Source organism: Euleptes europaea, chromosome 7, assembly GCF_029931775.1.
Source record: "Euleptes europaea isolate rEulEur1 chromosome 7, rEulEur1.hap1, whole genome shotgun sequence".
Classification (NCBI taxonomy): domain Eukaryota; kingdom Metazoa; phylum Chordata; class Lepidosauria; order Squamata; family Sphaerodactylidae; genus Euleptes; species Euleptes europaea.
The window spans coordinates 46,156,259-46,173,591 of NC_079318.1; the positions used below are offsets into that span (position 1 = coordinate 46,156,259).

Genomic DNA, 17,333 nt, shown 5'->3' on the forward strand with positions numbered 1-17,333 from the left:
GTGTAAAACTTGCATTTTATATTTTTTTAAAAATCACCACTTATTACTATGTTCTACAATATCCATTTAGTATGCAGGAAAATAACTGAACAGCCCCATTAACCTTAGACTCAATTGAATCATACAACTGAAGCCACGTGAAAGATTGCAGACCAAAGTGATGTGGTCCTTTACAGTTTGTATTTAGGTTATAGAATATTCTGTTACATTATTCCTTCATATGTGTTACTAGCATGTATTTCCTCCAGTAGGAGGAACGTTATACTACAGGATGCTTTACATCAGTATTGCCATCATATGCATTAGGACTATTTTACTGTACCACATGTGAACTGGGTCAGCACAGCAGAAACATGTTAATATCAACCAAAGCAGAGCCAACCACAGGGATAACTGAGAGTTTGTTTTGAATGTTTCTGTCAAGCCGCAACACCTCTCTTCTTACCCAAAGTTATATGAATCATGAGAGCAATTACATGAATTTCTTCAGCAAACACTTGTGCTCTAGAAACAGTGGGTGACTGGTCCTTATAGCAGTTTTCTTGGCCACAGTTTTTGTAGGCAGCCATTGTGATTTCCAGCCTCTCAGGGAAGAATGGGTATAAAAACATTTGCTCCCATCACATGCAGATAAAATTATCCTTATATGCGGCTGCCTTTAACTTGGTAAATGGTCATGTTTATTAAGTTTGTGCTGGGAATTCAGAAATCCAGGCTGTAAAATACAGAGAGGTAAGAGAGAGAATCACTTTACTCGGCAGACTATCACCTCCATGTTACTCCAGTTCTGAAGTTAACTATTCCCAAGAAGTTTTCCTTTTACATCATGTACAGCTGTCAGATTCAACGGTTTCATCTCCTGGCCGCACCTTCTGTGCCAAGCATCGCTGTAGGCTGGCTTGTCTTTATTCTGCATCCTTTGCTGCTTACAGTCTTTAATGATGATCTTTGAGTTAGGAGCTCACTAAAGCGTAGATCATGCTGAATATGAAGGGAAAAGGTACAGCTTGAAAGGATCCCTCTGAAGCATGCAGAACCACTTTTATTTTTTTAACCCATCACCCTCTGCACTTTATGCTTGACTCTCATGACCTGTTTGCTTGTTTACTATACTTCTGTAGTAGGCTCCTTCATTGCATCTCCACAATATATCCAAATTATAATGGATTTAACAAGGCCATTTGGGGGCGATTTCTTCACTATACTCCAAGCTCTGCCTAAACGTCTGCCAAAGAAATAAAACCCTTCTGAAATGTTTGAAATTTCTGCCAGTAATTCCCTGAAGTATAGCTTTAACTTGTATTTAAATGTTGCTGCTTTGTTTTGCTGGGATGGAAGAAACACCAAGCTTAAAGAGAAAACTTAAAAAAAATTTGTGTAAATAACATACTATAGGGCAGGGTCCCCAACCTTTTTGAGCTTGAGGTCACGTTTGCAATTTTGACACATGGTTGTGAGCGCAGCTACAGAATGGCTGTTGCAGGAAGTGGAGCCAACTACAAAATGTCAGGGACTGAGGTTATGCATAGCTCTTCAACATTTCAGGGAGAAGCTGTTTAACAAGATTCCTTTTTTAAATGAACATATTGTTGGAGTGAGAGCGACTCAGCATGCCTTGACATTGGGGGGGCGCTATTTTACTCTAAGTTTGTAGTTGTTGTTTCTTTAATGAGATGTTGCTGTTTTGCTGAACTTGGGCGCTGCCCTCTAACTCCTCCTTCTTTCTCAGTAGCCATTTTGTGTCTCTCTTTCCACATGGTCTGCAAAGGAGGCAGACGTTTCTACAGGTCTCTCCTGTATAAACCATAAAATCAAACTCGCACTCACATGACGCTGGATTAGCTAGCCACTTGTATAGGGCCAGGTATTCTTTAGATGAGGCTTTCTATCTTTTATCAACTGCAACAAGAATGTTAACAAACTAAACCTGAATAAATGTAAGTTCTACTTTTTTGCAATTTACTTCTTGGGAAGACTGAATTTATTGCACTCAGTATCTCGCTTCCATGACTGGGCAAACTCTGCTTTAGTAACCAAATATAAAACCCAATACATATGTATATTTTTAAAAAATTCTTGCATACACACAGAAATGCAGTGAAGATCATTGTGCTGTGGTATTAGCTGTTGCTGAAGCAACTTTTAAAAGTTCTCTCAATCAGATCTCCATTGGCCCTGCTGGGTAAAAGCCTCACCTAGCCCCACCCACTTTCTAAAAACACTTAGTGGGCAACAGGAAAGCTGTTGGTGGTGCCATGGTGCCCACAGGCATCACATTGGGGACCCCTGCCATAGACTATATAAAATAGGTCTAGTGTCCTGCTTTGTAGAACATTTCTAAGGAAAGACAGTGAAATTTCTTTAAAGAGGCAAAATTAGACAAGCACCTATAGCTGCTTTATGCTAACAGCTCAATCCTGTGCCTGGGGGCCGAATGGGCTTAGGAGGCGCCCAGACCCCTATGCTGGCATCCGTGCCACTTGAACTGTGAAAACTGGCTCAGACACCGGCGTAGTACCACTTGCGCCAGCCCCCCAGGACTTCCTTGGCAGCGCAGACCTAGGATACTGGCTCGGCCTCCCACCGGCGTCCTGACAGTGCAAATCCTCGCACCGGCATCCCAGGAGGTGTTCCCAGGGTGTTCTGGGGGGCGGAGCTGCCAGTAGGCAGCTTCCTAACCCCTTCCAGGCCAGGAACATCTCCCTCCGTGCCAGCTTTTTGTTGAGGCAGCATCACTGTTTTCAATAGGGCGATTTCCCCCATTTTCGAATTTTTCTTTTTTTAAAGGGTTTTTCCCCCCTCTCAGTGGCCGGGAGGTGCCACGGCAGCGCCTCGGCCACGCCATCCCTGGCCGCTGCAGGGCTCAGGAATGAGCTGTAAGTCAGACCTTCCCGTTACTGATTTAGAAAATTTGGATGCTGCCTCTTTGCACCTGCTTGAGGCCGCTTAGAATTATTAAACACCAAACATGTAGACAATACAAACAGTACCAATAAAAACGTATCAAGAAACCCATCTAAGTCAATAACATAAACAAGCCAACTCAATAAAAAATACCAATAAAAACAAGCCAGGGCATAAAAGCACATAAATAGAACACTGTAAAATAAGACTGATAAAACAGTTCTCAGGCTATGAACAGACCACAAACAAACTAAAAAAGCTGGAACACCTTAGTTAAAAGCCCAGATAAAGGGGAATATGTTGGCCTGGTCCCTAAGGGAAGGGAAAGTAGGTGCCATGTGAGCCTCAAGAGGAAGGGTATGGGAGGAGGCCGTTTCTTTATCAGGGTCAGTATTGTGACACAGTCAGTATTGCCCACTCTGGCTGGCAGTGCCTCACAGCTAGCCACTACCAGTCAGAGTAGACAATAGTGTAGAAGGCTGTTCAGCAATTTCAGCTGGTGGAGAATGCCCATTTGATATCAGGGGCTAGCCAGAGGGACTATGTTACTCTTGTTCCGAGGTTCCTCTCCTGGCTGCCAATTCATTTCTGGGTCCAACTTAAAGTGTTGGGGCTTACTTTTAAAGCCCTTCAGGACCTGGGGCCCACATATCCGAAAGACTGTCTCTCCCTGCATGTTCCCATGTGGCAGCTTTGTTGTTCCCAATAAGGTTTATTGTCAGTGCCCCCTTTATCATTTTGCAACGGTCTCGGCTCAGACATTTCCTAGGGACTACCCCACATCTGTGAAACAGCCTCTCAAAAGTGTAAGGGGAAACTTACCTTCCTGGCTTTTTGGCAAGGCTGTGTAACAATTATTCCAGAGAGCTTTTGGGGCAGTCTGAATTTGGGCAAACGGTAGCTGGGCATAAGGAGTTTTTAGACGGCTGTGCTAATATAGTTTTAAGACATTTTATATTTTTGTTTTAATGTCTGATCGTTGTTATCACTATAATTGTACACAGCTTTATTGTATTTTATGTTGTTGTTATCTGCCTTAGGTCCTGAGTTACCCAGGAGAAAACTGGGCATACAAATACTCTAAATAAACAGATTTAAATAATTAGATCCTTTGTATTGTCCATAGCTGACTTTGCTGCAGCTCACTTCCCCAAGTGCTTTTCTCCCAGCTGAGCACACTTGGTGGGGCGGGGCGGGGCGGGGCAGGGCAGGGCAGGGCAGGGCAGGGCAGGGGGATAGTTTGTAGGAAAGTAAGCAGCAGATAGGGGAGTTTTGAATTAAGGGAAAGTTAAGGGAAACTGAGAAAGATATTATAACACAGGCCTCTTCAGGTATCAAGAAGGGAAATATCCCCATTTCAACTCCCATAACTATGTCCTAAAAACGAGTAGTTTTGCCCTGTTTCAGCATTTCATATTATCTTCTTTGTGTGTGACATATTTTATAGTGTGAAATCTGAGAGGGAAACTCATCTTATGGTGACTGCCCCTGTTCAAAAACAGTGTGTGAGTGTATGCATCAACACAAAAGGGTACGCCCATGAAGGGAGAAAATATTAAAACATGAACAGTAGACTCCTAAGAAGATATATCCACTGACTTCAATGTAACTGTTTAGGATGGCAGTGAAAATGTCATATACAAGCTTCATTATTTTATTGCTGTCATATACCTTTACAAAGAATGGGAGACTCACCAAAGGAATATAAAAGTCACTTGCCCTGTCAATTCTTTGCAAATGTGTTCTCAGCTGCAGTAGTAGTTCCCATTTTACACCTTTTCTCTCCCCATAATAGTTCTACCCTCTAAGGTTCCTTGCCAGTTTCTTTGGGAAAGATGAGATAATGCTTACCAGTAAAGATAATAGAAGAATGAGAGGAGATAGAAAGCTAATTTGCACCAGGCCTCTCTTTGACAGTAGCTCAAGGTATCTGCATTCATTACTGCAGGTGGGTCATATGCTAGTTCCATACTGTCTGCTGGACAATGGAAATACCTGCAAGAGAAGAAAATACCTGGAGAGAATCTGCAATATTCTGATTAAACTGGCCACAAATCATATATTTTTAAATCTCTGTAATTATACAAAGTTTCATGGTAGTTTATATTGTTGTTACCCACCTTGGGTCCTGTGAACCCTGCTCATTATCTTGGGTCACAAACAGTTCTTCTTTGATTAAACTGCTACAGTGCAAACTGAATTCTATTATAACATATTTCCTTCACAAAAGAATCTCTATAGAAACATTACATCAGAAGGGAAAACTCACAAGGGCTACTGAAGGAAAAATGAACAAGTAGGATACTGGATTCCTGGCCGTGGACTTTTTTCCAGTACCACACAGGATTTTATTCCACTTTTTCATTTCCTATGCACATTTCCTAAGCACATTCTTCTGCTCAGTGAAGGAAAAACTTTACATAAGAATCAACATAACTTTACATAAGAATCAACATAACAGCCAAGTGAAAAGCCATATATGTATGTCACAAGCTGTTGCCTCTGTGTAGGCCTTAGAATGAATGCAGCAGTTTTATATCTGCTGAGTTTACTTGCTCTTGAGCATACCTAGCATCACTGTAAATTATATATTTTATTAGCTGTGTTGGCCAGTGGATTTTCTACATTCTGGAAATTATTGTAAAAGTATTGTATGCCTTTTCTTTTAGTGCAATCAAGTGAAGAGTTTTTCCAATGTATAATGGCCTTCATGGTCACCATACTTTGCACAAGCAAATTTTTTCAAGTTACTGAATCTTGCAGATTTTTGGAGCTGAAAAAAAAAAACAGCGTTTCACTTACCTGTAACTGTTGTTCATCTGGTGGATCTTCTATGCAGGCACACATTGGGGACTGCGCAGGCGCAGGCCAGCCACGGATAAGATTTGTCAGCTTCTAGCAAAATCTAAGAGAGTGCTCCCTCTCCCCTTGGGGCATGCAATCTTCCCACCCCTCGGTCACATGACCCAAGGGGGAGGGAGCACTCTTCCCTCCAGTTCTCCAACCTGCCGCAACGGAACCAACCACTGGTCTAGCGGAGAGGTCCCACAGCAGGGAAGGAAGGAGGGATGTGTGCCAGCATAGAAGATCCACCAGATGAACAACAGTTACAGGTAAGTGAAACTCTGTTTTTCATCCGCGTGGCTTCTATGCAGACCCACATTGGGAGAATAGCGAGCTCGCTTACCAGGACAGTGGGTGTGGGACAGTCACCAAAATAAAGACTGCAGTACGGCACGTCCCATGGCTGCATCTCTCGCAGAGTCCACATCCACAGCGTAGTGCTTTATAAACGTGGAGGGCGTGGACCAGGTGGCAGCCTTACAGATGTCCCGGAGATCTATCTTTGAAGAAAAGGCGATGGAGGCCACATACGCTCTGGTAGAGTGTGCTTTAATCATAGGAGGGCATTCTTGGTGAGCACGATCGTAGGCCAATTTGATGGTAGACGTGATCCACCTCGAGAGAGTTTGAGGAGAAGCACGACAACCTTTACGGTGTCCCCCAAAGCAAACAAAAAGGTTATCGTCCTTATGAAAGTTCTGAGACCTCTTAATGTAAAAAAGGAGGGCTCTTTGGACATCGAGGGAATGTAACGCCCTATCAGCATCTGAGGATGGGTGAGGGGGAAAAACCGGGAGGACAATGTCCTGGGTAAGGTGGAAGGCTGATACAACCTTGGGTAAAAAAGAGAGCTTTGGTTTCAGTACCACCCTATCCGAGTGGAACTTAGTATAAGGAGGGGAGAGTGAGAGTGCTGATAAGTCACTAACCCTCCTCGCTGAGGTAATTGCGACCAAAAAGGCCGCTTTAAACAACAGCGGAACCATTTCACAAGTGGCCAATGGCTCAAAGGGAGGTCTCATGAGTTGAGAAAGTACTGAGGAGAGACTCCACTGAGGAACGGGCGGAGTGATGGGAGGATACAAATTAGCGAGACCTCTCAAAAACTTTTTGGAAAGGGGATGAGAAAAGACTGAAAAGGAGTCGATATCTGGGTGGAAAGCCGAGATTGCGGCTAAATAACCTTTAATGGATGAATTAGATAAACCATCATCTTTGAGGGTTAGCAGATAATCAAACACAACAGACAGTGGGCAAGTAATTGGCGAAACATCTTTGACTTTAGCCCAATCAGAAAAATGTCTCCATTTTGCGTCATAAGATCATCTCATGGAGGACTTTAAGGAGTGCAATAAGACCTTAGCTACCCTGTCAGACCACTGCCCTGGGGCCACACCCTCCAGGCAGCGAGTTGTAGGTCTGGGGGTGTGTGGGAGGGATCCTTCAGGAGAAGGATGTAGTTCCCTTGCGCAAGTGACATGAGCACTGCGAACCACGACCTCCTGGGCCAAAAGGGAGTGACAATGATGGCATCTGTCTTGTCGTGGTTCAACTTGGCTAGGACCTTGTGAAGCAGAGGGAATGGGGGAAAGAGATAAAAGAGAGCCCTGTTCCAAATAGTCTGAAAGGTATCCCCCAATGAGCCCGGGCTTGCTCCTGCCCTCGAATAAAACCTGCGACACACGGAGTTGAGGTGTGTTGCAAAAAGGTCTACTTGAGGGTAACCCCACTGTCAGAATATTTGGTGGAGACAGTCGTCACTTAAGGTGAGCTCGTGCGTTTGATTGGGAAGGCGACTCAGAGCGTCCGCTAACGTGTTGCTCTTGCCTGCAATGTGAATTGCTACGAGAGTAGCATGATGAGCTATGGCCCATTCCCAAATGTCACTGGCCTCTTTGGAGAGCGAAACGGACCCTGTGCCGCCCTGCTTGTTTATATAATACTGGGCAGTGGAGCTGTCCGTAGCGATCTGAATGTGATGTCGGTCCAGGTGCCCTGCAAATGAAGACAGAGCGAGATGGATGGCACGAAGCTCTAATAAATTTATGTGCAACCGGGATTCTAAATGTGACCATGTACCCCGTGACATAAGGTTACCACAATGAGCACCCCATCCAGAAAGGGAAGCATCTGTGAACAGGTACCTCTCGGGAAGGACAATGAAAGGGGACGCCTGAGAGGATGTTGATGTCATATGCCCACCGCTGCAGGGAAGCAATGACGTATCGGGGGATGGATAGGCGTTTATACTTGGAGTCGACATTGAGCCTGAACGCCCAGAGGAACCAGTTTTGGAGCGGGCGCATACGAAGTCGTGCAAGCTCCACCACAGCCGTGGTGGAGGCCATGAAGCCTAACAACTGCTGTATATGGTAGGCTGTCTGAAAGCGTTTCTTAGTGAACTTGGCCACCAATTTTTGGATGGCGCAACCTCTTTGAACAGGGAGGAAGGCCATGGCTTGTTCGGCATCCAAACGCGCTCTAATGAAGGTCTGTACCTGTGCAGGGACATGTTTGGACTTGGAAAAATTAACTAAAACACCCAGATTATTAAGGACTGCAAGGACTAAATCCACTTGCGTGGCCAACTGTGATTGAGAAGGACCCACGATTAACCAATCGTCGAGGTAGGGAAATATTATACAACCCTTCATGGCAAGGTGAGCTACCACAACCGCAAGGCACTTTGTAAAGGTGCTGGGGGCCGTAGATAACCCGAAGGGTAACACATTGTACTGGTAACATTTTCCGTTACATTCAAACCTCAGGTATTGGCGACACTCTGTGTGAATCGCGATGTGGAAGTAAGCATTGCAGAGATCTAGCGAACCACATGTGCCTGTCCAGGAGGGGAAGCACTTCTGGGAGCGAGAGCATACGAAATTTTCTGGTCTTAATAAAGGCATTAAGGTCCTGGAGATCCAGGATAGGGCGCTTCCCCCCTTTTTATCCACAACAAAAAAGCGGGAGTAAAACCCGTGGTTCTGGTCGGCAGATGGAACCTCTGAAATAGCCCCCTCAGAGAGGAGACTGTCAACCTCTTGTACAAGTAGGTCAGGGGCCGGTGACAGACAGCGGGCCAAGGACCTATGTGGAGGTAACGTAAGAAACTCTATGAAGTAACCAACATTTATTATTTTCAGAACCCATACATCACTGGTAATTGCAAACCAAGCATGGAAGAAATCAGACAGGCGATCACGAAAAACAACGGACACGTCTAGTCATGCCTGTTTCGGTTTGTTGAAACGGCCCATAGACCCTCTGGGGCCTTTGCGGACCCTAGGTTTGTTTTGGAACTTCCTTTCATTCTGAGGGGGAGGAAAGGAAGAGCGGAATGAAGGTTGTGGGAAAGACCCTTGAAAACGGTATGGGCGGGAAAGTTGGTTGGTTTGTTGGCCAAAATAACGCCGCTTGAAATCAGGCACCTGCAGGGCAATCCCTAGTCTTTAGGGAGACTTTGTATTTGTCTTATTCTTTTTCAAGTGATCCAGGAAGGTATCTGTTTGGTCGCTAAATAGGGACGTCCCTTCAAACGGAAGGTCTTCGATACGTGCCCTAGTATCATAGGGGAGCGCAGATTGACGCAACCAAGCATGTCTGCGGATGACTATGACGGAAGCAATGGCTTTACTGGACGAGTCCGCCACATGGCGTGCTGCCGTGAGCTGCTGCCTTGCTAAAGACATACCCTCGGACTGAATGGCTACCGCAGAAGGGCGCTGGTCGTCAGGAAGGATGGAAATTTGAGGGGATACACGATCCCAAAGGGAGTACTGATATCTGGCCAAGAAGTTGGAAATGCGCAAAGAATGGCTACCGCAAAGAAGTTGGAAATGCGGAGGCCTACCGCACTAGAGGTATAAATTTTTCTAGCAAGGATATCTAGTTTGCGACCCTCTCTATCCTGTGGAGAGAAATGTGCTCCTGACCTATATTTACCAGACAAAGCCTCCACTATAACGGAATTAGGAGAGGGATGCTGGTAGAGGAATTATCCACCTTTTTTGTGAATCTTATATAGATTCTCTACTCTTTTGGTGGAAGAGGGGACTGAGGCAGGCTTAGCCCAGTTGATACGGACCACTTCGAGAATGTTTTTTATCATAGGGAGGGCCAAAGGGCCTACATCAGGGTTATGGAGAATATCCATTATATCATCGATAGGACTGGAATCCTCCGGTTTAAAATCAATTTTAAGAGCTTTCACCATGCGGATTAATTGTTCCGCATATAAGCGAACGTCCCCCGTAGGAGAAACTGGTTTAGAGTCCCCGACAGTGTCCTCAGGTGAGGGAACTGAAGCGCGGGATTCCTCATCCTCATCAGGAGAGAAGGAGGCATCATACTCGTAAGGATCAGTGTCCCTTGACATAGAAGGAGACCTGGATAGAGGAGGCTTGCAAAGCGACGCTTGCCTTGGACGGACGGAATCCTTGGAATGATCATCAGGATGGCGAGACGGCATGTGTCGACGCCGACGAGAGCCTTCGGAAGGCAAACGTAAGCAGGAGCGACGGCAACGATCGACCGAAGAGCCCGAGTAGACAGAAGGAGTAGGATGTCGGCATCGAGAAACATCTCGGTGCCGACGAGAGGGAGACCGGCTCCTAGAGGAGTAATGGCGCCTCTGAATGGCCAGACTGCGTGAACGAAGTGAACGGCTATGTCCAGTGGTTGGCTGTTTGGATTATGAATGGTGAGGTTGAACATCTGGACCATGTGAATGAAGTGAACAGCTATGTCCGGTGATTGATTGTTTAGATGATGAACGATGAGATTAGGAACGGCGAGAGGTAGATCGGCGCCGACGAATGGATGGCTCCGACGAGAGGAACGGCTCCAACGAAAGGAACGGCTCCGATGGCGGGATTGGCTCTGACGAGAAGTACGGCTCCGACGAGTAGATCGGCTCCGACGAGAGGATGACTGGCGTCTGCGGGAAGCAGATCGACTCTGACGATCGGATCAACGTTGAGAAGAGGATCGGCTCTGACGAGTAGGGCGGCGACGGCGCGAATTCGACCGACGCCGACTGGATTTGGACGAGGCCGGAGTTCGAGAGTGGCGTCGAGAAGTTGATTGACGCCGAGGCCGTTGGCCAGGTTTGAGATGGGACAAACCTTTCGGAGACTCCCCTTGGCTCTTTTCGACAGACTGCTGGGAGTCTTGTTGAGCGCTCATGGGAGGGGGTGGTTGATCGGCACCGACCTGGAGCTCTGCAGGTTCTGCCCAAGGCCCTTTATCATCAGGCCGTGGGGACTTTGTAAGCACCGGAGGCACATCTTTGTAGAGGTGAAGGAGGTGCTGTTTGAACTCAGCCAAGTCTTCCTGGGCCCTGCTCGGACATGGAACCGAGGGGGTAGCCAGGGAATGAGGAGGCGAATCCTCAATGGTAATGGGCTGCTGCGCAGCTACTTTGGAGGCGAGCGACGCCGATGGGTGAGACGCTTTAGTTTGAGATCGGCGTCGAGGAGAAGCCGAGGGTGATCGGCGTCGAAGAGACTTCGGCAATCGCGAAGGTGATCGGCGCTGAGGCAATCTGGAGCGTCCCGCATGGCGCGAAGAGCCATGGCCGCAGCCATCTTGCGAACCCGGAGCAGTAAACTTCGCCGGATGAACACGACCGACGAGGGCTTCTTAGAAGGGCCACCCTGCTTGGATTTTTTTGTTGGGGGACCCGCTTCGGATTGCGGCTTACCGGTCGAAGGACCAGGCTCAGCAGATTGACCTCGTGGGCGAAGAGACTCCTTATAAAGATGAGAGAGCAGGCGAGTTGACCGAACCCTCAAGGCCTTGTTTGTGAGTTTGGAGCAACTTTTACAAGTTGCAGAAATATGGCCTTCCCCCAAACAAAGGAGGCATTCAAGATGAGGATCATTCTTCGCCACGTTGGTACCACAGGAGGTACATTTTTTGAAAAGTGGAGCTTTCTTGGGCTCCATGGCTAGAGACAAAGCTAACACGTTCTCTCTCCATGGCGGCAGAAAGAGAACTGGAGGGAAGAGTGCTCCCTTCCCCTTGGGTCATGTGACCGAGGGGCTGGAAGATTGCATGCCCCAAGGGGAGGGGGAGCACTCTCTTAGATTTTGCTAGAAGCTGACAAATCTTATCCGTGGCTGCCCTGCGCCTGCACAGTCCCCAATGTGGGACTGCATAGAAGCCACGCAGATGAACAGCAGTTATGAGAATGTCTTCTCAGGTTTTTTTTGTTGGCTTCTGTTCTGTGGCAATAAAGAGATAGCCCCAATTTTGACCCAGATTAAAATCTGAGTAGTTCAGTGTTATGTATTATGGAGTTTTGTGGAAAAGCAGTATGTATTCGACCTAACAATTTTTCAGTGGCAAAAAGATACAATATCGCTTAGGCATCAGGTTACTGTAGAATTTATTTCATGTCTTTCTTCCGATAAATTAATTTCATGCATAGGCAGGATAGTATGGTGATTTTTACATGAAGCACCAATGTCATGTAACAGTGATATTCTTTATGTAAGTATAAACCTAAATAAACCCTTTGAAATTATTGGCATCAAACTTGGCTTAGTATCAGTTAATGGAACCATTTGTTTCAATAGATTCATTTTCTCCACTGCATTATTTTTCTGCATTGCTACTATCATTTATTAATTATAGGCTGTTCTGTACTGTAAGAACTTAGCTCAGGTTTGGGAGCAATGAAACCATTGTGTAGTCAATAAGGGAAGGCAAGTGTTGCTCTTAGTTCCCTGTTTTGCAGCTTATAGAACGCTAGTTTTCAAGCTGGCATTTCCTTTACTGACATTCCTTTTGGCTGCAGATGGTCCTACTTTTTGTGGTCCTCTGGTAGCCTGGGAGCTCAGAGCAGGTAACAGTGTTAAAAACATAAAAGCACCAACAGTTGTAGCTCTCCTGTGCCAAAGACGTACAGATTACCAAAGAACATTAAGGATAAAGGAAGGCAAATAACAGGAGAGACAGAATATAATAACAATCACCATTATATCTAAATTCTGAATCTGGCCATAGAGTGTGAATTAAAAAGTCCACACAATAGGGCCTGGGACAGATGGGATAAGGGTCTACAGTCCTGGGAGATGCCCCAGCTTTGCAGACAAATATGGACTGTAAATATATATAGTCAGACTCCAAAATAATAGAAATAATGCCTGTTTCTTTAAGAACAATGCCATTGAGATCTCATAAGACTACATTTTAAGATTGAGATGGCCATTTTGGAGATTGCTAGCAACCTGCAACCAACATTGCCATGATTCCAAATCTCAGTTAGTATCAGTGTGTTTGTGGGACATGTGAGATGAAAAAGATAAAAGATAGGAGGGTCAGAAAGTAAAGCTGGAGAAGGAGGAGCAGAACAAGTAAAAAGGGAAAGCTAAAGATGGAGGGGCGAAACAGAAAAGGATGGGTGGGTGAGTAGGGAGGGAGGTCAGAGGGAAATAAGTAAAGGGGAAAAGTTGCAGGCAATGACAGGAGGCAAACAAGAAAAACAAGAGGGAGAGAAGGAATGGGGGAAATGAGATTTCCCCCTGGCTGCTGGTGGTGGAAAGTGCTATCAAGTTACAACCAACTTACGGTGACCCTGTAGGGTTTTCAAAGCAAGAGATGACAGAGGTGGTCTGCCATTGCCTGCCTCTGCATAGCAACCCTGGTCTTCCTTGGTTGTCTCCCATTTAAATATTAACCAGGGCTGACCTTGCTTAGCTTCCAAGATCTGATGAGATAGGGCTAGCCTGGGCCATCCAGGTCAGGGTTCCCCCCAACATTTTTGTTTTTGCTGTCAAGTCACAGCTGACGTCTGGCGACCTTGTTGGGTTTTCAAGGCAAGAGACGTTCAGAGGTGGTTTGCCATTTCCTGCCTCTGTGTCACACCCCTGGTATTCCTTGGAGGTCTCCCATCCAAATGCTTGTCAGGGTTAATGCCTTAGAGTGTGTGACTGGCCCAAGGTCACCCAGCATGTTTCCATGGCAGAGTGGGGATTCGAACCTGGGTTTCCCAGATCCTAGTCTGACACCTTAACCACTACACCACACTGGCTCTCTCCCTCCAGCTAGTCCTTGCAAATTCTCCATTTTAATAGCTTTAATTCAGATCAACCATAGATAAACATAGAGTAACAAGTGGGTATTTGAGCACTGCACAATGTGTCCCAGGGATGAACTGGACAAATTACATCTATTGAAATGCAAAGGGAAAGGAATGAAAAATGGTGAGGGAGAAAATAATAAGGGGAGTAGCCAGTATTCTAGGACTTCATTAAAAACTGAAAACCATTTATTCAATCAACAGCAGAAGATAGAGAATGTAGAAAGTGTGTAATCTTTGTAGTCATTTTTCTGCCCAAAATCCACCTCCCACCTGCTTCTTTTCCCCACATAGGGGAAATTATAAAGTGTGTAAACCTGTATGCAGGGCCTAGCCTTGATCTTCTTACTTTGTACAAAGCTCATTTGAATCAGACCCCATTAGTCCATCTTACCCAGTACTGTCTACTCTGTCCAGAAGTTCTCCAAGGAGGTCTTTCTCAGACCTGCCACCCAAATTCCTCGTCTGGGGATTCTGGGAATTGAACCGGAATCATTTTATTTGCAAAGCCTGTCCTCTACAATTTAAATATGGACTTTCCCTCCAATGGTTTGTCAAGCAACAATCAGTACTTAGCATCCTAAGTCCACATGCTAGAACCAGGGTTGTCTCAATTTCCTGGAAGCAGGCTCCTGTGCCTTTTAAAGATAATTGGCAGGCCCCTGTGCCCTTTAAAGATAAATGGCAGGTGAAAATTTACCATGTACAGCATTCCCTCATCACTGAATCTCTTCTAGGCAAGGAAAACCTACACCTCCTTCTGTCTCTGATTGATACAGCTGCTAAAGGCACAGAACCTTGGAAGGAGTGGGGAAAAGAAGTGTCAGTCCTGAAAATTGGGGGGAGGGGGAATCAGAGAGTCTCCCAGCAGAATTTTGACTTACCTCCAAAAGTGATAGAAAAGCAGAGGGATATTCAAGCCAAGGGTCAGCCATTCTTGAGCACACAGAAACATTATACAGAAAAGGCTATGGATGGAATATTCTGGCAATACTAACTGAAGAAAGAAAAAACAGAAAGGATTGCATAATTGTTGGGAAGAACCCCTCCTCCTTATTTTATAAACATTCATCTAGTCTGAAAATTAGCCATATCAGTAAAGTTTCACATTCTATTACAAGCCCTGCTTGGATATACCTTGGCACACCAACCAGCACTGCATTTATCAGGATCCTAAGCAAAAGTCGTTCTGCATTTGGTCCATGCCTAGGCCTCTTTCTGAATTTACTAGGGCTGATTATTCAGCCATCTGAAATGACATAAAGAAGGAATACTTGTACTGAAATATTCCCATTGGCGGGAAAGGGTGTGTCAGTGAGAAACAGAGGACTGAACTAGACAAAATGGTAGAATACGAATTAATTGGTCTCTTTACTAGTTTTTTTATTCGTAAAAAACAGCTGCAGAAGGCCCCAATTCAGATTGCCTGATTCAGAGTTCGGCTACAGTGGAGGATGGTGGGAGTTTATCCATCCCCATGCTGTTTTTCTAACACCAAATAGCAGGTCCTCCAATGGTCCTCCAATTTACCTTGTTGGAGAAACACAGGCAACATATTTGCCATTGGTATGTTTTCCCCAATGGGTAGAATTGCCAGCCTCGAGGTGGTGGCTGGAGATCTTCTGCTATTGCAACTAATCTCCAGGTGACTGAGATCAGTTCCCCTGGAGAAAATGGCCGCTTTGGCCACTGGACTCTATGGCATTGAAGTCCCTCCCTTCTCCAAAGCCCACACTCCTCAGGCTCCACCCCCAAAATCTCCAGGTAATTCCCAACCCAGAGCTGACAACCCTACCAATGGGGCAAACTGTAGACATGAAAGACCATTTGCAATTGAGAAAATGGCATGGAACAAAAGCCCCCCACACACACACACACAACATAGCCCGGATCTCTAGGTCTTAGGGTCTCTAGCAGTTGCTCTTTATCAATAAAAAAAATTCAGGAAATCAATTCTGGATCATAGCTGCTATTTACCAATTAAAAATGCCTGGCAGATCCATTCATGGACACCCTAGAAGCTCTGCTAGCTTGGCCCTGAATCATTAGGAAGTTTTCAACAAATACAGTTTGCTGTAGATGAATGAAATAAATATTTGGAGGAAGCCCAAGTTAAATACTGCTTTCTTTCTGAATCACAATTAGTCCTTTCTGGAAGCTAAAACACACACACACACACACACACCAGAATTAGTCACTATCAGGATCACTCTTGAAATTGTGGTATTAAATTTTTAAAGGCAGGCTACAATGAATGTATTAGGTATACAGAGCCTATAGGCAGAACAGATTTGGTACAGGGAGGAGAGCTGGAATTATGAATAGATTCACAGCCAAATATTCTGCATCTTTTCCCCACATTGTTCTCCTTGAGAAAAAATATATTTTGGTCTCCGCTGAAATGATGGGCTTATGTAACAGAAATCATCATGATCTGACATAAGAAAAGTTAGCATTCATCAGGACTGGGGGATGCCATGCAAACTGTACTGGTAATGTAATATTCCTTTCACTGGAACAGGTTGTTGAGCTACATGGACCACTGGTCTGAACCAGCAGGGCTCTTCCTGTATTCTTATGGAGAGGCCTTGGCCTTTGTATGCTTGTGTGTGGGCCTTCTAGGTGTGTTGGTTACTGTGGGAAACACTGGACATTTCATTATGTTCCAATCTGTATATTTACTTTAGTCAAGATGGAGTTAAGCACAGATGAAACTTGAATTTTCTGGTTATTTTGCTCCGTTGACACACAAGGTGATCCTTAAAATGTACGACAATAACTAAGTCCATGACATCATAGAAACAAACCTAATTCTGTACCTTTTATCCTCTAATCGGTTTTTTTTTTGTTTAGTCCCATAAGAATTTCATATAATGACTTAGCCAGCATTGAAAATGATAAGTTTTCAGATATTGTTTTCTCCTTCAGAGGGCTGTATTTTTATAACAAGCAAACAGCATGACCAGTATGAAAATATTAATATAAGTGTCTAAAATCCTCCAAGGATTCGATCACCCCATGATGTGGATCACAAAACGTGCAAGAGGCAGAAAGTGAGGGCTAGGGTATATGTTCCTCAAAACTGGGGAAACTCCCAGGCTTGCAGAAAAATATGTCCGTAGCTTGGGGGTGTTGCTGGACCTGAGACTCCTGTTGGATAAACAAGAGGCAGTGGTGGCCAGGGGCGCCTTTCACCAGCCTGAGCTGATGAGGCAGCTACAGGTGTTCCTAGGCAGGAAAGATTTTGCCACTGTGGTACATGCCCTGATAACATCTAGATTAGATTACTGCGATGTGTGCTACATTGTGTTGCACTTGAAGACTGTCTAGAAGCCACAGTCGGTACAGAATGCTGTAGCCAGAATGTTGACTGGAGTGGGTCATAGGGACCATATCACTCCCATCTTGTTCCATCTACACTGGCTCGGAGATGGTACTGACCTGTACAACTTGGGGTCAGCATAGCTGAAGAACCATCTACTCCTATATAAACTAACCTGAT

At 45.2% G+C, this 17,333-nt stretch overlaps 1 protein-coding gene across 1 annotated transcript in view; it reads right to left on the minus strand.

Annotated features, from left to right (window-relative positions):
- Positions 1-881: 881 nt before the first annotated feature.
- CNIH3 (cornichon family AMPA receptor auxiliary protein 3) overlaps positions 882-17,333 on the minus strand; it is a 98,628-nt gene continuing 82,176 nt past the window's right edge. Inside the window, exons 4-6 of the mRNA XM_056853289.1 lie at positions 14,716-14,828; positions 4,756-4,899; positions 882-981 (exon numbers count right to left, since the gene is read on the minus strand). Of these exons, the coding sequence (XP_056709267.1) occupies positions 954-981; positions 4,756-4,899; positions 14,716-14,828 (285 nt within the window). The 3' untranslated portion in view covers positions 882-953. The remainder of the gene's footprint in view (positions 982-4,755; positions 4,900-14,715; positions 14,829-17,333) is intronic.